The sequence below is a fragment of the Euprymna scolopes genome, chromosome 41 (assembly GCF_053919585.1).
Source record: "Euprymna scolopes isolate OS-2025 chromosome 41, ASM5391958v1, whole genome shotgun sequence".
Classification (NCBI taxonomy): Eukaryota; Metazoa; Mollusca; class Cephalopoda; order Sepiida; family Sepiolidae; genus Euprymna; species Euprymna scolopes.
In genome coordinates, this window is record NC_136522.1 from 66659143 (window position 1) to 66682682 (window position 23540).

The 23540-nt window shown below is 35.0% G+C and overlaps 1 protein-coding gene across 1 annotated transcript in view; it reads right to left on the reverse strand.

Annotated features, from left to right (window-relative positions):
- Positions 1-23540, reverse strand: part of LOC145266575 (S1 RNA-binding domain-containing protein 1-like) — a 444676-nt gene that overhangs the window by 365467 nt on the left and 55669 nt on the right. Inside the window, exon 16 of the mRNA XM_080122415.1 lies at positions 20744-20829. Coding sequence (XP_079978541.1) covers positions 20744-20829 — 86 coding nt within the window. The remainder of the gene's footprint in view (positions 1-20743; positions 20830-23540) is intronic.

Here is a 23540-nt window from a genome sequence, read left to right on the forward strand (position 1 = left end):
GTGTTAGTCTAGCGGCACTGATGAGTTGTGATACAACGAAACAGGTCTGTATGTCGATGACTAAAAATATATTTTATATTATATATATATATATATATATATATATATATGCGTGCTCTATTTGTTTTTAAATAAGCAGTAATATGTTACTACACAGTCATGAGCATGTTTCGGTCAGCATAACCATACATATATACATATTTTTTTTATACAATATTTTACGTGTAGAATGTTCTTAATTGCATTAGGTGATCAGGTGGTGCATCCGTAATGCTGTATTTCAGGACGTCTTCCCTTCGTCAGGCGTGTTTGGCTTTCAAACGTGCATGGCAGGTTGTATTGTAGGTGGAGCAGGTTCGCAGAAATTGGAAATTAATTCATCTGTTTCAGATGCATAATTTAATATCATCGGAGGTGTGTTATTACTTGATATTATTTATATATTTTTTTTAAATAAATGTTTAGTCTTAATTACTTATCTTTGCATTATTATCTAGTCTTTATTCGTTTATTTTACTTCTTTTTCCTGAGGTTCTTTTAGGATCGTTGGGGGGGGGGGTGTAATTTAATTTTCATTTTATATTTTTTAGCAAATTTATTTATTTATATTTCTTGTCGTTGCAACGATTTCCCATGTCTTTTAAAACACTTTTCTTTTTCCTTTAAGCCCTTAAATATGGCATAATCACATTTGACACACCGGTTCCCATCAGATCACAAAAGTTAAGCAATGATGAGCCTGGCCAGTACCAGATGGGTAACCATTTGTGACTTCTAAACGTTGTATGTACTCTCCGCTTATCTCGGCATTGTTTCCAGTCGTTCTGGTCTTCTCCTTACCACTGGGCTCGAGCAGTGACGATTCAGGAGAGGTGTGGTTCGGGATTGTGCAACCCTTGCCTCACAATAACATGCGCAGCTGCCTCTACAGGGAGTATCCTTTGTCTTTCAAGACTGAACGGAGGCATTGAATCCCTTAACCATACAAATTTAGTTTCCTCTCTAAGCTTTTTAGTCCACCTGATACCATGAAAGATGGACCTATATCCACAACAGTAGTTATAAACTTAATACTAAGTATAATAGTTTTTTTGTTTTTTTTTTTTGGGGGGGGGGGGTCTTTTGTTTTTTTTTTGGTTTTTTTAAAGGAGAGTAGAAAAGGCATTTTTGGCAGCTCAGGAACTCTCGCTTCTCGTATTTTGTTCCCATCTCAATTGAATGAGCAAGGATTCTGAAAAAGAGGGAAGAAAACGCTGTATACTTGGTCGGCAGTTTTATGCGATTAGTAGCTAGAGATTACTAAATTCTCTTTCCATTTTATTCTTGTTACCACGTCACTAATAACGTTTTTCTGGGCTGCTATCCGTCTTTTCTTTTTTTTACATGGAGATCACTTATCAAGGCCCGGAAGCCACTCGGGGATAAAGGTTATTGCGTGTACAGTAATCAATGTGACAGTATCATAGTAATCGTTAGTATTGGAGATTTGATAAAGTGTCTTACTTAAGGGAGCGGTTCATCAGGAATTTGTTTATGTTGGACTTGAAGACATCCAAATTGTAGTCAGGTGGGAAACAGGCAAACGGGAGAGAATTCCACAGGCGTGCACTTCTAAGAAAGAAGCTTTGTTCATGGAATCAACATTTTGATTTAGGCACAGATAAAGAGTGGGAAAAATTACTGACAATGGTTTCAGCTAGACGGGTGTTTTTCGTGAAAGATTTGAGAGAGGGGACCAGAGATTGGAGCTCAGAAGAGCACTTGCCATGGAAATAACGATAAAACAAAGATAGGCTCGCTGTTATTTGCCCGAGTCAGAGACCCGAACATTGATGTAACTCTCAAGGAGTCTGTCCTATCAGCAGGTGCAAAATATCAGACCTGCTACATAGCCATTTGATGATTGGAATCTGGGCCATGCAGTAGCGTCTGGTGGGGGTTTCTCGATGCCATATTAGTGGGAACTGCTACGGCTTTTCCTTTTCAATGGTCTACAAACGTCTTCCTTCGTCATTAATTCTTTCATCCCTATTCTCTCTCTCTCTTGCTTCCTCTCTGCCTTGCTTTTAATAACTCCGATGACTTTTTCCACAAACCCCAAAATCTAACTATGTAAACTTCCAACAAACAAATCAAGCGAAAACCCAGAACCACAGTTTCCAACGACAAGATATTTTTCTCTGACATGAGAAGGCTATGTTCCAACCTTCCAAAGGTTGAAATACTATTACAGGAAACCAAACCTGATTTGTTGTTCTTGTGTGAAACTGGTATTAACTCAACTGCTTCTTAACCCGATTTCTCTATCAAAGGCTTGTTCTTACTTTTCATCCACACCTGACCCTAAAGATCGCAATAGACAACTTTTTAACAAAATTGAATACAGGGTGACCCCAAAAAAACAGAGGACATTCAATTGTTTTTCTGAGCATTTTACAGTTAACGGTAAAAAAAAAAAAGGCCAAAGACCCTAGTGTTTTGAATATAATAAACTAGTTATGACCAAAGTTTCATTTCATTCGGACAAAACACTAAGAAACGCGGCCTAATTAGAGTTAGGGCCCGTTTTTCTTTGGTCACCCTGCATTTCTACCTCAAGGCTTGTACGGATTTTCAATACTTTTCAAGGCCTTCTCCAGACAAAATTCATGTTTTCAAAACAAAATTTGATATATAAACAATGATATAATAAACCAAACAAAACAGCAAACAGCGTTACTCAATACAGGGTTTGTACACATTTTCAATGTCCATTTTTAAGACTTTTCAAAACAAAATTTAATATATATAAACAATGATTTAATAAACCAAAAAACTTAATAATTTAGGCCAACGGAAGACATTGGTTACACACCATCAAAGCTGTTGATGAACCTAACTCTGGTCTATAGGCCTACGGTGTTCACCGCTGTTCCCATAACTGGCTGCCCATCACTATCTTGACAGCTGCAGATTGTTGTGTGTGATCTGCATTCATCCAGGATGCTGTGTGTTCTATGGGAGGAGACAGCTCAACCCATCGTGGGTGAATGTTGCCTCATAATTAAGATTGTACTTTTAACTCATTTAACATATTTCTCTAAATAAATCTCCATTCCAAATCTCTCTTTTTAATTCTTCTCTCCATAATGTAATAAAGAATTTATATGAACAATGAAGTTATTCAGACAGTGGGTCCTAGCCCCCACACCAGCAACACAGAACTGACAAGAAAAATATGTAGCAGTAAAAATATGGAGAGTTAGATTATAACTGAATGTCGCCTCAAGTCACATCAAACACCATGATGAAGTTTGACAAGTTTAGCAGTGACGAAAAGATAGATGACAACTGAATGCTGTGTGTTCTATGGGAGGAGACAGCTCAACCCATCGTGGGTGAATGTTGCCTCATAATTAAGATTGTACTTTTAACTCATTTAACATATTTCTCTAAATAAATCTCCATTCCAAATCTCTCTTTTTAATTCTTCTCTCCATAATGTAATAAAGAATTTATATGAACAATGAAGTTATTCAGACAGTGGGTCCTAGCCCCCACACCAGCAACACAGAACTGACAAGAAAAATATGTAGCAGTAAAAATATGGAGAGTTAGATTATAACTGAATGTCGCCTCAAGTCACATCAAACACCATGATGAAGTTTGACAAGTTTAGCAGTGACGAAAAGATAGATGACAACTGAATGCTGTGTGTTCTATGGGAGGAGACGGCTCAACTCAGCCTGGGTGAATGTCGTCTCAAGTGTGAGAATGGTTTTATACACAGACTTCCAATATTTTAATCAAGTCTTTTCCGAAACTGTTTTCTTCTTGGCTTTTTCTCTTACTGAGAAAAGCTGTGGGATGCAAAAGTTCTATTCTCGTCTTGGTTGCTATATTCACAATGTTTCAACTGATATAACTTTCGACCTTCTTCAGGTGCATGCTTTGCCATGTGTTTTATATGCATTTGTGAAAATATATAATTTTTGCGCCTCTCAGCAGGGAAGGAACAAGAAGTTAAACAATAATACATATATACATACAAATACGCATATTGTTTTTTAAGTTATTGGATTGATAACTAATTTCCTGCTATTTTTTTAATTTATTGGGTTGACAACTACTAAGTTCCCACTGTGTTTTAAATTTACAAAAAAAATTTAAAAAAAACGGCAGAAACTTAGTTGTTTTTTAAATTAAAAAATACATAAAACCTACAAAGGAAGGAAATTGCCACTTAGGTAAGTGAATTTGAATATATAGTCAGCTGTTACTATTGCTAATAAAAACAACTAATTTACTTATATATAAACTAGTAGGGGGGAGAGGGCGCCCAGCATTGCCCGGCTATAAAATACACTTAAATATGATATTTTAATTTGTCCAGATTTCGTATATATTATTAGAGTTGTGGTTTCGAAAGTAAAAAAAATATTTAGGTGCCATCAGCTAGAATCGAAACCGAAACTGTAGAATTCAAAGCTGCTGGTGACGTTACCACTGTACCAACGTGACACGCATATATACAGATTACAAATGAAAAATAAACTAAGATGAATGTACAAAATGTTTAACGATCTTTTCAATTTCGACCCCTTAAAAACTATTTTAATCGGTTAAAGAACCATGAAAGAAAGTCCCATAAAAAATCCAATCATTTGAGGCCCCTAGAACTGGTCTGCGACTTTTAGTTTTGGAGGAGATAGAGTTTGAAAATATGAAGACAGACAGACACACATAATTGCTTACATATTAGATTTTGTTGGTTCTAATATTTTGAAGTACCTGCTGATATTTTTATTATATAATTCTATAGTGTAACACTGTTGCATGTGCTGGGCAACACCAACTCACCTTGCTTACAGGCTAAGGGTTAGGACACTAGATTTAAGACAGACCAAATGGTAAAGAAATTAATATGTTTTTATGGTTGATATGGTAGACAAAAACGTCTAGCGGACATCCATGAAGATATCGCCAGTTGGTTGGTTGATTGTTTTACGGCATATCAATCCTTTTCAGGTTATTTAATGCCGAATCCAAAGATTTTGAAGAAAAAATTTTTTAATAGAATATATTTGTTGTTTTCAAGTCGGTTTCTATTTAACCCATAGTTGGGACCCTAACAGGTACTACCACTCCGGGTCAGAGTGGACCTGGGAGCAATGGCAATTAAAGGGTGGCTCCACACTCCCCAAAACCCACAAGCTGGGGCCTCACCACTGGATATCAGCAGTAGATCATATGTTTTATGTTAAAGTGACGGGACCACCTTAATAAGAATTAACTTGAAAGATGAAGAGGCATAGCTGATAATAAAGTTTCTTTAGAGCGAAGGAGTTTAAGAGAGAGAAAGAAAGAAAGGATTCGTAAGAGGAAAGAAAAGAGAAGAGAAAGACAATGGAAGGGAAGGGATGGGGGTAATTTCCAAATGATAGAGGAGGAAATGCTAATCTCAAAGAGATGGTGGTCAGGATTAGGGTTCTATAAAAACACCATTGTGTTTGGAAAAGAGATTTTGCTTGCTGGCCATTGAAGAGTACACACCTCAGCTTTAGGCTCTTGCCCAGGACTAGATAGCCCCCCCAAAAAGAGCTAAGGTGAAAAGCTCTTCCTCCTCTGACCAAGAAGCTGTTTGAACGAATCTAAGTGAAAACATCCTGCATCATAAACTGTTAAGAACCCGAAGAATTAACTTTCTTTTGCAAAAAGTGTACCCTGAAATATCTTACGAATGATTCTCATTTATAAAAAATGATCTCTGAGTTATAATTGAATTGCTTTAATTTGAAAACCCAGTTATTTACAATGCTGCCACCACAATCAGCCATTCACCAAAGCATCTACAAGAAGAACTCAAACCACAGCATCTAGCAACAAATGGTCAGCCAGCATCTTTCTTTAGAGCGAAGGAGTTTAAGAGAGAGAGAGAAAGAAAGAAAGAAAGGATTCGTAAGAGGAAAGAAAAGAGAAGAGGAAGACAATGGAAGCAAATTGACATGGAAGAAAATATGTGAAACTTTTGAACACATTCTTTTTTTTTTTTTGATATATTTTAGAAATTTATCTAAAACCAAAACAAGAAGTATGATCGCACTTAGATTCACTTATGCTTCTGAATCGCTCACTCATCTAGCTACAACCACTATCAACAATTTTCCCTTACTGTCTGTGTCTGAAATTAAACAAAAATTCAATGATCAAAGTTTCTTTCTACAGCTGCCCATCTGTTTGGTAATCATCTGAGTTTCAATCTATGGTCCCCCCCCCCCGTTGCAAAACCGTCATGAAAAACACTTGTCTAGCCAAAACTACTGTCAATAATTTCCCCCACTCTTTATCTGTGCCTAAACTTAAACGTATATTCCATGAACAAAGCTTCTTTCTCAGAACTGCATGCCTGTAGAACTCTCTTCTGTTTGCCTGCTTTCCAGTTGACTACAATTTAATTTTCTTCAAGTCCAATACAAACAAGTTCTTGATGACCCCCCCCCCCAAGTAATCGAATTTACAAAATTGAATTATGATTACTACGCTATAATTCCATTGACTAATGTACACTCATTAACCCTCATTTTCGAGTGGCCTCCGGGCCTTGATACATAGTGACTCCTATGTTAAAAAAAAAAAATTTCAGATTGAGGTTAAATTTTCACCTGACGTTAGTATGGTCGCACTTGGAGTCACCTATACTTCTGAATTGCCAAGGAGTGTTTGTTGTTAATGTTTTACAGGGATGGGGGTGGACCATAGAGTGAAGCTCAGTTGAGCACCTGCCATGAAAAATAACAATCGTACAGAGATGTGAGAAAGAGGTAGATGAGAGGAGAAGAGGACATCTACCACCAGATTTCGAAGCCAGCTTTGGGCCCTGTCCAGACAGGAACGTGTGTTCTGAGCAGCCCTTCTTCAGAGTTGGCAGCATTTTAAAACGTATGAATTCGTTTGCGTTAGTGTAAACCCCCCCTCCCGTCCCCCAAACCGCAACTCGAACAACGTCAATGTTATGAATCAGGTCATTGCCTACGGGAATGTCGGAATGTCGCGTGGAAACTGATCTTCTGTTTTTCCAAACCGAAGGGAAATAGAGAGCGTAATATTACTCACAGAACCTGATATGTTTACGCACCACTGCTCTCATCCGAGACGGAGTGGAGGTGGAATCTTTTGATGACGGCAAGTGACAGAGTGTGCGGACCTTGTAAGTGCCAGGGCACCCCTCCTCAGCTTCTACCCGACATATTGTACACATGGGTCACACATAGATGGGCAGGTGAGTAAAATCTGTTATGATTAGAGATGTTGAGCTAGGATTAAAAATAAGTTTAAGAGAATTTGAGTGTGAGTGTGTGCGCTGAGTAGAGGCAGGGTTCTAGCACACCAGCCCCAAATTCCTTGTTGCACCTTATCTTTTTTATTTTTTTTCGGAGGGCTTCAAATTAAATGTGAAATATTTTTTCTTGTGCGCCTCTGCAACAAATCTTTTAGGATAATCTATTAACGTGAAATTTGGACAATACATACAGAAATGAATAGTTTATATCAGGTCGTTGCATAAGTTCCCACCGTTTCATAAAAATTTTTTGTTCAAAAACATATTTTGATATTTAGCAAAATGTCATATATCATTAGAAAGCACATATTCTGTTCTACAGGATAATGGTCATCATTTTTTGCTCATATAATTTTTTCTCGTTTTTCAGAACCGTCAAATGGATTGTCAAGTAGATAAAAAAAATCACATTCTCAGCACCTCCTTCTTTTCGGCTTTAATCAAGGTCAAAAAGCGAGTGAAGTGATCAAGGATATTTGTGCCGTATATGGAAAAAATGCTATAGTTGAGAGAACTGTTTGAAATTAGTTTACCAGATTCAAACACAGTAATTTTGACCTCTATGACGCTCCTTGTTTCGGAAGACCAATCAATATAGACAAAGACCAACTTGGGGTTCTTTTGAAGGAAGAGCCATCAGACATGTAAAGAATTGGGTGAAAAGATGAAGTGTGGTTTTGCAACAATTTCATGCAACCTTCAGTCAGTGGGATTCGTACAAAAACTTGGAGCTTGGGTCTCACACTAACTTACTTTTGCTGTTAAAATTCTTTGATTTTCTTAAAAAATTATGGGAACTTGTGCAACAAGCTAATATTATATGCAGTTATATATCATTATATATGTTATAATATATAAAATTATATCATCTATCTATATATCTACAAAAGTGAAAGTGTCTGTCTGTATATGTTTCTCTACACAATAACCGTCAATTTTCAGTCTACAGACTCAAAATTTGATATACAGGGTATTGAGATTTGGGAAAATCTTTGAAATCTGTATCTTTTTTTTTTCTTTTTTTTTTTTACATAGGCATCACCACATTATCAAGGCCAAGAGGCCACTCAAGGATAAGGGTTAAAGAGTGTACAGTAGAAATTGGTCAATATAGTAATCATTAGTAATGAAAATTTGGTAAATTTGATAACTTATATGGAACGGCTCATCAAGAACTTATTTACGTTAGACTTAAAGACAACCATATTGTAGTCAGCCGGAAAGCAGGAAAACGGAAGACAATTCCACAGGCGTGCAGTTCTAAGAAAGAAGCTCTGTTCATGGAATCTACGTTTAGGTTTAGGCACAGATAAAGAGTGGGGGGAATTATTGATAGTGTTTACAGCTAGACGAGTGTTTCTTGTGAAAGTTTGGCGAGGGGGGACCATAGATTGAAGCTCAGTTGAACACTTTCCATGAAAATAACGATACATCAGAGACAAACTCGCAACATCTCTTCTGTGAGATAGAGGTTGCAAGGAAGAGAAAAGGACATCTCCTACGAGGCTACGAAGTCTATTTTGAACTCTATCAAGGCAGGCCAAGTCCTTTCTAGTAGCTCCTGCCCAGATGTGGCAACAGTATTCCATCCTTGGACGTACCTGGCTCTTATATAGATAGAGAATAGCATCAGCAGTGAGATATCTACAGGATTGATAGAAAGATCCCACCATTTTCTGGACAGAAATTTGGCTGTTAAGGGGTCAAAGTTCAACGATTTGACCTTTGAGAACTCTACCAAACATATCCGCCAATTTTGGGTCTAAACACTTGAAATTTTAGATATAGGTTCCTTGGACATGGATCTAACTTAATAACTTGATTTGAGCCCAAAACAATAAATGTTAAGGGGGTCCATAATTGAGGTCAAAGTTAAAAAAAATTTGACCTCTGCGGTCTCTACCAAATTACTAAAGACAATGTCTGGTCTAAACATTTGAAATTTTACATAAAGGGTATTCAGAGATAGGGCAAACTTTTTAATCGGTTTGGGTCAAAAATTTGAGCTACAAATATATAAATCTATGTATGTATGTTAGCATGTCTGCCTAAAACTTTCGACAGAGGCGACGGATTTTCACAAGATCAGTATCGTTTTGAAGCTTGACCCTTCAGATGACAAATACCGAAAAATTGGCTAAAAGCATTAATTTCTTCACCCTCAACTGGGCACTCTTCTACAGGGAGGAGTTGCTTTTTTCGCCGATATTTTCAAAAGTCGTCCCCTCTTTTTGATTGTCTAGCCTTAATTTAAACCTATGTCATTAACCATAACCCTAACCCTTCACCACTTCTGGTTTGGCGGTGATCGTAACAGCAAAGACGTCACGTTTTTTCATGTTCTTTTCCTCCTTCGTGATACGGGTCCGAGCCTGCCTTCCTACTACCACTTTGTTTTTGTTTTTTGCTCAACACACACCTCCAAACACCCGGGCAACGCCGCGCACCCATGCTAGTTATATATATAGCATATCATTATATATGTTATAATATATTATATACAATATCATCATAGATGTTATATTATAATATATTACATAGAAATATATAAATATATATGTTATATTATATACAAATATAATATTATACTCATAATGAAATTACAATTATATCATTATATATATTATATACAATATTATTATATATGTTATATATATTATATACAATTATATCATTATATATGTTACATTATATACAACTAGCAGTTCAGCCCAGCTTTACTATTCATAACTTTATGTGTGTGTGTGTATATATATATATATATATTAAAAAGTGTGACTCATGTCCAGGTAACCTACATCTAAAATTTCAAGTGTTTAGACTTAAAATTGGTGAAGGAGTTTGATAGAGTCTGCAAAGGTCAACCCTTTTCAACTTTGACCTCTTGGCAGCCAAATATTCGCCCAAAATCTGATTAAAAAGCTTGCTGTATGTCTGAATACGCTTTATGTAAAATTTCAAATGTTTAGACCCAAAATTGGCTGAATAGTTTGCCCGAGAACGCAAAGGTCAAAATTTTGGCAGCCAAGTTTTTGGTCAAAAACCGATTAAAAAGCTTGCCCTATGTCTGAATACACATTATATAAAATTTAAAATGTTTAGACTAAAAATTGGCTGAATAATTTGGTAGAGAACGCAGAGGTCAAAATTTTTTTAAACTTTGACCCCAATTTTGACCCCTTAACATTTATTATTTTGGGCTCGAATAAAATTAAAAAGTTTGATCCATGTCCAAGTAATCTACATCTAAAATTTCAAGTGTTTAGACCCAAGACTGATGGAGAAGTTTGTTAGAGTTTTCAAAGGTCAAATCGTTGAACTTTGACCGCTTAACAACCAAATTTCTGGCCGAAAACTGATTAAAAAGATTTTCCCGAATCTCAATACCCTTTATGTCAAATCTCGAGCCTGTAGACTGAAAATTGACAGAGTAGTTTGGTAGGGAATGTACACACACAGACAATATCACTTTTATAGATATATAGATTATATCATTATATTTGTTATAATATGTTATATTATCATATATTATATACAATCATATCGTTATATATATGCAATTATATGATAATATACAATTACTTAAACACAAGTTTTTCACCCTTAGCTGGGTGTGTCATACCTTTCCCAACAGTAGTATTGTGTAAATGTACAAAATATCTGATGAGATTTGAATTGTAAATTTTCCAATAAAATAGGAAGCAATGATAGCCATTAGGTCAACCATGCAACATCTGTTGTATCGAAAGACTAATATGGCAGTGATTATGACCAATATTTTCGAATCATTAATTTATCAATTCTGAACCAAGAAATTACAAAAACTATTTTTTTTTAAATATAACAAGTTTGTAAAGAAAAAGAAAAAAAAGTTAAATATTGGATACTGGGGAGAATAATGACATTTTCTGGACAAGAAGGTCAAATTAACAAAAAAGAATATATATATATTATCTCCTATCCCAAAATCCCCCTCCCTTTTCTTTCCCTCTTTTTTTTTTTTCGTATTCCTTCTAAAAACAATTCTTCCTAATACTAACCAACCATTTCTGTAAGGTCTGACGAGGCTGTTAGATCGTAAATACAGTCCAACATCCGAAACATATGTAACCAAACAGATAAAACGGAAATAAAAAAAAAAATAAAACACATATTTGCTCTGCAATAATATTGAGCACTCTCTTCAGGTTTTTACTAATTACCAGTTTTACCAAATATATATATATATATATATATATATATATAAGAATGTTGAAAGTGAAAAAAAATGTTCTTAAATGTTGTGTTAAAATTTAAATATTTGTATTAAAGATTTGAAAGAGAAAGAGATAGAGGAAGCAATAGGAAGAAAGTGAGGAAGAGAGAGAAAAGAGGAGATAGATAGAGTGAGGAAAAGAGAGGGAGAGAAATGGATAGCGAGAAAAAAAGCAAGAGTAAGAGAGAGCGAGAGAAAGAGAGCAAGGGAGAGAGAGAGAGAGAGAGAAAGAGAGAGAGAGAGAACATTAAAAAGTGAGAGTTAGAAAGAGAGACTTTAAGAGATTGAGAGTTAGAGAGTTGGAGAGAGGAAGTGACAGAGTGAGAGTAATAGAAAGATAAAGTGAGAGAGAGGGGAAATCTAAAGCGAAAGTGGGGTTGGGGGAGGGGAATAAAAAGCAATGAATCTGATTGATTTGCTTCATCTATTAAGGTAATCGAATGCTGTGTTATCAGAGTGCATATCACTGATGCAGTGAACAAAACCTAATAAATAAAATTATTACTAACGCCAGCAACAAAATTTGGCTGCAAAGAATGAATGCAGCAATCAATCAATTCCACTGCGGAGAGAGAATGTCACAACTCAATACAGTTTCCATCAAAGTTAGGAAATCACCGTTTCTTGATCGAAAAGAAAGAAAAAGAAAAAAAAAAATAAGTTGATGTTTGTCTTTGTCGAGCATCATTAACAATGATTTTTATTGGCGTTCGTTTCTCCGATATCTTTCGATTAAGAATTCTTTCTAGAAGGATGTTGAGTACTTACGGGAGCAACCACGTGAAGGTTGCCAACGTCCCTGAGTGAATGTGTTTCTGTGGAATCTTTGTTTTTTTTACACATGCCAACTTATAAGGACGGCTTATAACAAGTGTTATTTTTGGGATCGGATATACAGGATGGCCCACTTAAATGTAGCAGAGAGGAGGAACGTTCTTTTATTGTTTACGTTACATTTAATGTTACAAAAGATGCTGGAAGTGCTCTCCCTTGACATCTATGCATTTCTTAGCACGTTTAACAACAGATACTGCCTGTATATCTTCTTTGGTGATTTCTCTAATAACGTTGGTGTTATAAAGGGAAATAACCGAAAAGCAAAGAGTTATCTCCCCTGCATGGGAAAGGGGGGGGGAAGACTTTTCAAGATGGCTGAGACAGCATTTCACATAATCTGTTGCTCTAACGTTTTATTATTTTTCTGTTTAAATAAATAGATAATTTGGTGCCAAAACGATGTCTTCTTGTAATTCCCACATTTAACAACCAGTTATATTCCGTGACTACATAACAGTTGGTAATGTTCTCCTTTAGTTGATCTAGATTGTTAGGATTATTTACATAAACTTTTTCGTTTTAAAGTCCCCCAAAGATAAAAATTGCATGACAACTCCAGGGAACGTGGTGGCCATAACCTCTTGCATATTGTTTTCTCTTCCATAAACATGTCATGAACTCGTGTCAGTGATCTGTGAGACTATGGCATGTAGCGCCATCTTGTTGGAAAAAGAATTGCATTTTGTCTTGCGGTGTCAGTTGGTCGTTAAGAGAAAGATTAGAGAGATCGGCTACTTTTAAGTGGGTCGCTTAATCTGAAAAAAAATTAATTAAAGAAAGATTAGAGAGACTGGGATATTTTACATGGCCACCCTGTATAAAGTGCTTGACTGAGCTTCAATCTATGATCCTCCCCTCCTTTGCAAAACATTCACAACAAACACTCGTCTAGCTACAACCACTGTCGTCAAGTTTAATAATACTTCAAGTTAGCTGCTGCTGATTGTTTTTTTTATGCTGAATATTATTAATGATGATGATTTTCGTTAATATTTGTTTCCTCAATATCATTTGTCTAAGAATTCTTTCTAGAAGGATATCAGATATTTATGAGAGTGACCACGTGAATGTGTTTCTGTGGAATTACCTGAATTTGAACTTGGCATACCCAGATTGTCAGTCTGCGTCATTAACCACTTAGCCATTGTCACCTCCTTGATGTTGGACTTCTTTTGTTTTTAAAAAAATTTTTTTCAACTCAAATAAAGTATATTGCTACAAGATGGAACAATAAAATTGTTGCCCTAGAAAAGACGACATGATTCCATTTCCGTTTCGTAAAAACTAATTTTTTTTTTTTTTTTCAGACCAGTTATGTACAAATCCCAAGAGTGATAGAAGCTTTCTATCATGTCTGAAAGTGATACAATGTTCAATGAGCAAGATCAGAGATGCGCCGTTATACAACTCATGCTCTCTACAATTCCAGGTTCTGAGAACAGGGTCATTGCCAGCACCCTCAAAATGCAAATATGATGGCCACACCATGCCACCTCACATCTTTGAAGTTGGCTAGAAAGTCAACACCAAAATGTACCTTGATATGCTGAAAGAATGTGGTGATTCCCTAGTGCAATCAAGTGGCCACTGGCAGACCATGGGTGTGGCAGCAGGACTCGGCGACGGCCCACAAGTGCAAAGAAACCCAGGCTTGACTTCAAAAGCAGTGCTATGATTTTGTGCCCTTCTCTCACTTGCCCCCACCACTCCTTCCCGACCGTAACCAGCTGGACTACTTTGTTTGGTCATACGTTGAGAACATCACCAACATGACCTCCCACTGCACCAAAGCCATCCTGATCACTGCCATCTGCTAAGTATTCGCCATGCTCCCACCGGAACTTGTGGAAAAGGCATGCTCCCAGTTCTAGACCCATATCGAGTCGGTGATTGAGGCTGAAAGCAGCTACATTAAATGGATGTCAGCTCTACTACATAATCAAGTTACCTGAATTAATTTTTTCAATAAAACTTTTACAATAAATCTGTAGTGTTGTTTTCTTTAGGGTGACAACTTCATCATTTCACCCTGTATCAAGAATTCTTGACTATTTTAGTAGAACCCTCTTGAAATCTGTGCTTATCCAAAGCGTTTTATTGCCAATGTGCATTGCTATTCAAAGTTATGTTTCAGATTTTTTGAGATGAGGATTGTTAATTTGTATTATTTGGACAACATTTCGGTCGATGTAACCTCCGCTCTTCTTCAGGTGTATCTTGTCGAAATCTCAAATTTTTTTTGGCTACCCCCGTAGGTGAAATGATTTTGCTCGAAATTCTGTGCCGATTCCAGAGTTCAACAAGATATATCTGAAGAAGGCAGGAAGTTATACTGACCGAAGCATCATGCAAATAACGACGACAACAGTAGTCCAAATAATACAAATGTAAAATTCCAAGGCGTAATTATTGATGAAAGTGCGGACAGACGAACAGATGAACAGACAAGGGAAAATTTACGGACAAAGGGACCAAAAATAAATTTAAAAAAAAAAAAAAAAAAAAAAGGACTCACGTGTTTAAATTGACAATAAATCCTTTCAAAATGTTCATAATGTCACCGACTTCTAACATATCATAACATCCATTAAAACCAACTGATTTATAAAGCAATGTTTAAGTCATGCAACAATAAAACAAAATAAATTTAATTTCCTTGCAAACATACATTAAATCTGTTGCCAAGGCTGCTGGAAAAATGGTGGAATCTTTCTATCGATCCAGTAGATATCTCACTGCTGATGCAATTCTCTATCTATATAAGAGCCAGGTACGTCCAAGGATGGAATACTGTTGACACATCTGGGCAAGAGCTGCTAGAAAGGACTTATCCTGCCTTGATAGAGTTCAAAATAGACTTCGTAGCCTTGTGGGGGATGTCCTTTTCTCTTCCCTGCAACCTCTTTCTCACAGAAGAGATGTTACGAGTTTGTCTCTGCTTTATCGTTATTTTCATGGCAGGTGCTCGGCTGAGCTCCATTCTATGGTCCCCCCTCGCCAAACTTTCACAAGAAACACCCGTCTAGCAGAAAACACTATCACTAGTTTCCCCCACTCTTTATCTGTACCTAAACCTAAGCATAGATTCCATGAGTAAAGCTTCTTTCTTAGAACTGCACGCCTATGGAATTGTCTTCCATTTTTCTGCTTTCCAGCTGACTACAATATGGTTGTCTTCAAGTCTAACACAAACAAGTTTTTGATGAGCCGTTCCATATAAGTTAACAAATTTACCGAATCTCCATTACGAACGGTTACTATATTGTCCAATTTCTACTGTTCACTCTTTTACCCTTATGCTCGAGTGGCCTCTTGGCCTTGATAAGTGATGATGCCTATGTAAAAAAAAAAAAAAAAGAACATCAAGTTACCCATAAGATCTTAAGTATTCAAATTATTTATATATATTTTCCTAAGGTTTTTAATTAATTCTTAAATGAATTCTTTTTTCTTTATTATATTGAATTATTTTTCTTTTTTTTTTACCATAGATTTTCTTAATGTCTAAAAAAAAAAAAAAAAGTGCATATGTCAACTGGAGAAAGTTGGAAATGTGACCTTACACGACCTTAAACCTCTGATCGCGGCCCAGTTATAATCTTAACCCTGGGTCGATGCCCAATTATGACTATCCTAGTCACCGGGTAATTAATTATGTCGACTGGGCAACCAGGTCTGCCAACCGTTGGTACGTCGCGTCACCCAGTGAGTCCTCGTCAAGGCGTTGGAGGACTCTTCTCGGTTGCACGGTCCTCAAGACCTGTTCTTCTTGATCGTCTAGTTGGTCGTCCTGTTGACTGGGTGTTCGTTGACGGGAACGGGGTCACAAGTGGCAAGTAAAAGAAATAAAGTTACATGGGACAACAGCACATCAGCAAACAAACTCCGGAGGTTGGTTGATATATAATGTATTTAGGAAATTCATAAATGATTATCTACAGATGTATGTACAATTGAAGATTAAATGGAAGCAAGCAATTAGATTTGTGAATGAGCTTCTTGTTGTTGAAATACTCGGTCGGAGTCGCGGACCGTTGTAATTATCGTTAAGGTGTTCTGGCTGGTCTCTTCCTAGGTCCTCTGAATTCTATTAAGTTACAAATTGAGCTCTCTGGCGACCAGCGAGGGGGAGAGAGAAGTTTGGTGGTTAGATTCCTCTGCCGAGACCTTTATCTCTGTCTTCTCTCTTCTTCTATCTCCTTCTATCTCTTTCTATCTCCTTCTATCTGATTAAATCGAGTTTTACAGATCTTATATAGTAAAACCCTTGAATAATGACGACGCCTACGTTCGTCTTCGACCAATCAAATTGATTGATAACAATCCACCTGATTCCTTCTCATTGGTCAATTTGGCCTGTGGCAGGTATTATTTTTCCGCCCCCAATTTCCAAAATCAAATTGACTCCTCCCCAACTTGCCTGACCCCGCCTTCTCGATAATGGTTTTTTTCCATATTATCAACTGATAATCAGAGGAAATATTATTTTTAGCTTGTAATAGATCACCAGATTTCATCTATTTAAAAATATCCGTTTGATCTTCTTTCCTCTTTGAATTATTTGTTTTGTAAAAACATCCGTGTGATTTTTAAGAAAAATATTCTTTACATGTCAGAATTTCCCTTAGCGCCCATAACAATTTGCCAAAAGACATATTTAGATAAGTCATAATTGGAAATAAACACTGACTTGCTTTTGAAGTCCTTTGTGCATCGGCAGATTTGAGTATTTCCTCAAAATATTCTATTTACGCCCAAAACATATTATCATTCTGAAGTTTCTCAGATAATACATATTGAAAAACAATTCATGTCGAACCTTGGGCTGACGTCATTAATTCTTTTATCAGGCCCGATCTGTTTCGTGTGTGTGTGTGTTTCTCAGATCAAAAATGATCCAACATTTCACCTGTCAAACACCACATTTCAAGCCGACCGACATTTCAAATCTCTGTGTCGGAATATTTTGTGTTGGCTTGTTTAGTTCAAACGCGAGCGTATTTTGGTTAAAAAAAATGTTTTAAGTAATCTTTCGCTTTGAAGTTTAGCATGCGATTTCTATTTTTATCCCCCGACCGTATGGTATTTCAACAACAAGATTTTGACACATAAAAATATTAACTAAAAAAAAATTTTTTTTTTTCTGTAACCGGTGTTCGCCCGGGATTGAATATTACATTTAACACAAAAAAACGTCACATCGACCCTACTGATCTGATGTGGCCCCTCTTTGGTGTTACAGAAAATTAAAACCTTTTCTAGTTTTGAAACCTGCTAAACAAATATTTTTTACAGATTTTTTTTCCAAGCTTTATTGTCGTAAAAATTCTGTGCCGTTTCCAGAGTTCAACAAGATATACCTGAAGAAGGCCGAAAGTTATATCAACCAACGCATTATGCAAATCACACTCAAGATGACAACAGTAGTCCAAATAATACAAATGTTCACATCATCGACTTATAACGGAGCGTAACATCCACTAATACCAATTGATTGACAAAGCAATGCTTTTTATTTGGAACCCATGCAATCAAGATAATTTCTTACTGGGGAAATACAGTTATATAAGAGATATTCATAAATATTTTTTTAATGTATTTAATTTTTCAATGAGTTTTTCCTTTATTATGTTAAATTATTTTTTTCTTTATTATGTTAAATTATTTTTTTCTTTATTATGTTAAATTATTTTTTTCTTTATTATGTTAAATTATTTTTTTCTTTATTATGTTAAATTATTTTTTTCTTTATTATGTTAAATTATTTTTTTCTTTATTATGTTAAATTATTTTTTTCTTTATTATGTTAAATTATTTTTTCCTTTATTATGTTAAATTATTTTTTTCTTTATTATGTTAAATTATTTTTTTCTTTATTATGTTAAATTATTTTTTTCTTTATTATGTTAAATTATTTTTTTTATTATTATGTTAAATTATTTTTTTCTTTATTATGTTAAATTATTTTTTCTTTATTATGTTAAATTATTTTTTTCTTTATTATGTTAAATTATTTTTTTCTTTATTATGTTAAATTATTTTTTTCTTTATTATGTTAAATTATTTTTTTCTTTATTATGTTAAATTATTTTTTTCTTTATTATGTTAAATTATTTTTCTTTTAACTGTAGATTTTCTTAGTGTCTAAAAAAAAATTTTTTTAAATGTGCATATGTCAACTGGAGAAAACTAAAAAATTAAAACTTTTTTAGTTTTTTAACCTGTTAAATAAGTTTTACAGATTTTTTTCTAAGCTTATTGTCATAACAATATGTTTTGTTAATGAATTTTGGACTAACAATACAATTAAAAAATAAAATAAAAAGACTCAAGTGTTTAAATTAACAATAAACACTTTCAAGATGTTCATAATGTCACTTCTAACAAATCGTAACATTCACTAATACCAATCGATTTACAAAGAAATGCTTAAGTCCTGCAACAACAAAAAATAAATTTAATTTTCTTGTAAACAATATCAAGATACGCATAAGATATTAAGTGTTCCAATTCTGTAGATGTTCAAGATTCAAACACGGAACTTGAGTTTGGCATCGCAATGAAAAGCAAGAAAAAGTCTGCTGGTTCCAATTACAGAGATAAATGGTCGAAGGGGAAAGGAGAGAGAAAAAGAGGTGCAGAAAGAATTCAATTACAATGGCAATGACGTACATTATGACCGTATACCAGGAGTAAACAACCTTTTGGTACGTGAGGGTCAAACAACTTTGTTGTCCCCCATGACAATATAGCCAATGTTTTTAAATATGCAAAACAAAAATCAATGTTATAATCAAGAAATAAAAAATCAAAAAGAATGTAAATACAAATAAAGTTCTATGAAATATAATTTAGATATTCTCACTGTTCCTTCCTTAGTCTGTACGTTATGCTTTGAAAAAGGACAAATACAATTTTTGAAGGATAAATAGAATAAAAAGTTATCGCGCAGTATAGGCAAACAAAATTATATAGAAATCAGTTAGGTACAACTTTCCAGAGAGTTTTATAAAAATCCAAGGTATTAATTTTTTTAATAAGCACAAAAGTGTCAATTTTAGCCATTTTAACCCGGAAGGACCCCACGGGATGGGGGGGGGGGGGGCACAACCAGAGTTTTCCCGGAAAATCCATTCTGTTACGTTTTTTTACTCATATCATGTTTAATGTTTATGCAAAATTTCAAAAAATTCCAAGACATAGTTATTGAGAAAAGTGCGGACAGACGAATGGAAAAGGGTGATTTTACAGGTCCACCCTCCTTTTGTCGGGGGACCAAAAATAAATTTAAAAAAAAAAAAAGGACAAGTGTTTAAATTGACAAAGTGTTCATAATGTCACCAACTTCTAACAAATCGTAACATTCCCTAATACCAATCGATTTACAAAGAAATGCTTAAGTTATGCAACAACAAAAAATAAATTTAATTTTCTTGTAAACAATATCAAGATATGCATAAGATATTAAGTGTTCAAATTCTGTAGATGTTCAAGATTCAAACATGGAACTCTAGTTTGGCAAAAATGATTTCAAAAATATATAATGAATTTCCAACAGTTCTTCCGCTGAGGTTTCTGGATTTTTGAGATGAGGATTGGTTATTCGTATTATTTGGATTCATCGAACTACTATTCTCATTTTGAGCGTGATGTCCGCAAGCACCCGTGGCACAGTGGTTAGAGTACTTGGAAAAATCAAATTCTCCTGAAAGTTACAAAGTTCAATCCTCAGTGTGGGCGACTAAAAAATGCAATTGTCAATTGCCTAGGACCTCTATCTAGTTATGGCTGATAGAACAAGAGTATGCTACCCCCATGAAGTAAATAAAGGGCTCCGTTCGAAATTCCATCCAAATTCCCAAGTTCAACAGAAACATTTCAGAGTTCGATAAGATGCACCTGAAGAAGGTTGGAGGTTACATCGACTGAAACGTGAAAATGACACTCAAGATGAGAACAGTAGTTTGATGAATCCAAATAATACAAGTTTTCATTTCATCATCATTCATAAATAGGGGGGGGGACACTTTGATAATCATCTCATCAGTAGGAGATGTGATGCTGAATGGAATTAACACAACAGGACTATAACACCTCCGGAATTTTTAATGATAATGTTTATCAAAAACTCCCCAGACTATTCCATCAACTGGATAAGGTCATCATTAATCAAAAATCCGAGTGGTATGTGGTAGAGTTGTCGACAAATTTGCACTTCCTATCCAGGTGTAATTATCATTGAACACGGATAACATAAAGACTGATGGATATTGATTAGAGAATTAGGTGAAATTTTTAATGTGACAAAAGAAAAAAACAAAAAGAACACTTACCTGTAGTCTTCATGAACTGTTTCACTTTGGTAATAAATGTGGGGAATCCAATGTCATCACAAACAGTTCCAGTTTTCTTTATAAACCTAAAAAAAAAAAATATATATATATTTCTTAAATCAACCTAGGGTAATCCTGTTGGATAAAGGAATTTGGAGATCATGCACACACACACAAATTCCAAGTTAGCAGAGAACAAAGAAAAACCAGATCAGACTTTGTACACACATATTGACCTCTGATGGAACAAAGAAACAAATTGTCAATAAAAGCAGGAGGTCCAACGAACACGAAAAAAAAGAGAGAAGAGAGAGATGGAGAGAGTTGGAGTGTTGCAGCGCTGGAGACAGACCCTGTACGAAGGGGAAAAGCAGGATCTAACATCTGTGCAATCTTCCAATGGGAAAGCATTCGGAATAAAAGCTGTCTGAAATATACCCAGAGACTCTTGGTCGTTTCTTTGGAAGAAATCTTTATTTTAGCTTTGGCAGGTTTGTCAACAAAGACCGAATGAGTGAAGGTAATACTTTCTTGTTTCGCAAGATGTAAACCCCAAGAAAGATGTTCCGTCTGTTTGTTGTAAGGAACTGTTTGTTTATTGAAACTTTATATACGTGTAAACAGTTATACACACGTCTATATATGAAGCACTAGATGACACAAAGAAATACATTATATACACTCCTTACATATATAGATAACACTGATATATATATATATATATATATATATATATATATATAGACCCCACTATTTACTGTACGGTTAACCTGCGACTACGTAACAGTCCGATACAAGACCCAAAATAATAAATAAATCAGGTGCTTATTTAGATTTACACTTATTTTGAAAAACCAATAAAAAGAAAACTCTTTGATATACCTACCCATCACAGAACAAAAATGTCATATTCCAAAAATTACGTAAATCAATCAAGTAGTTTTTTTTTGTTTTTTTTTAACTAAGAAAATAAAGTTTTACAACTAAGCTAGACATTATGTTTTTAACCACTACTTTAATACATAAGAAGACAACTTAATTCAAACTACCAAGATCAAAATTAGCCTTGTAATGTCTACAATTTATGATTAAAATCGAAAATCAAATTTTACGATTTGTCAGATGGGCGAGCAGCCAATCGCCATATTTGTTTAGGATGCATGTAATGTAATTGTATCACTTACAATCCCCCTAGAAGACTGTTACTTAGAAGAACTGATTGTAACTTAGCACTTTTATCCATGGTGCCATAAGTGGGAAATTGCATTGGCTGAATTGCAATGAGAATAATATCCAAGTTGAAGAAGTAGCATGAATGGCGCAAAAATACAAATCATTTAATCGTCACCTAAAAACATTCTGAAATAAAAAAAAAATATAATATATTTGTATTTTTACAAATCTATATAATTATAAAACTTAGATCAGCTTGCTTGGGCGTTTAAACTGTCCATCCGGTTTCTGATTTCCGGTTTAAAAAAAATTTGTTTGCTTACCTATTTCATGGCCTCCCTGTCTTAAGACTGATATTAAAAGCCAGTGCTTCTATTTAAAACACACACAACATCAACAATAGTTTTTTTTTTTTTTTGTTTTAACTTATTTTAACGTGTTTTTCTTACAAATAAACGTAATTTAACCCTGTTGAGTAAAAAAAAAAAAAAAAGGATTTAAATATAAATATACAATATATAACTATATATATATCATATTTATAACCATATTTACTGATTTTAGAATAAAGAAAAAATTATAAGAGAAAATTCTTAAGTAGCAAAGGAGTAGAGATGTCATTCTAACGTCCAAGTTGAGTGCAAAGTAGGTATCTGAATAACTTTTTATATTCTTAACTAGCAGGGGCACCCGGCATTGCCCGGTTGTTTGGAGGTGTGTGTGTGAGTAAGGGGGGGGGTTAAAGCAAAGAATAAGCAAAGTAGTAACCCTGTTTAAATAAGAAAAAGAAAACGTAAAAAAAAAAAAAAAAAACAATGGTAAACCTCTGTACAAAATCGGCGAGACCAAAAAAAAAAAAAAAAAAAACAGCGAACAAACATAAAACTTCTTTAAAAAAGAAATCGGAAAAACAAAAAAGAAAAATCAAGGAGAAAAACTAAAACAAAAAATAGTGAAAAGAGAGAAAAAAAAAAAAAATGGCAAAAATAACCCTTCGATTCGGTTACGTCCATTCCAGATTTTTTAAGCAACTACGAAGTAAAGAAAACCCAAACCGGTATTCTTTTGTAACTGTCCCTTATGAACGATCCTGCAACGGTGTAAAGTGGTGGCGGGAGAAGGAGGAATTTATTAGAGAGAAAAGATTTTACCACTTCCATTGATGTTAACCGATTTTGGCAGTGAACTCTCACCAGAAAAAATATAGGAATCTACGATCATCGAGGAAGTGGAGAGGTAATAGGCCTATAACACACCTCAGATATCGTGCTGCACTTTGTACATATTACATTTGCATGATATGTCTTGAATTTCGATCCTATTAAGGTCAAAATCAGAGACGAAAAAATGAGTTCATTTTATATATATACTAGCGAGGGTACCCGGCGTTGCCCGGGTGTTTGTAGGTGTGTGTGGTGTTAAATAAAAAAGAACCCGGGGTGGTAGGATTGAGCCCGAAGCCCTGAGGCGAAGTTTGAAAATAAAATCGGCCAGCCAGAATGAGTTACTGAAAGATGTTTGAATTTATTTAAGTAAGAACCAAATTGACAGGTGCGCGCACGGAAGTCGTAGAGCGTTACGACGACGATGACGTCAATGACCAGGTTTGTTTGTTATAAGCGAA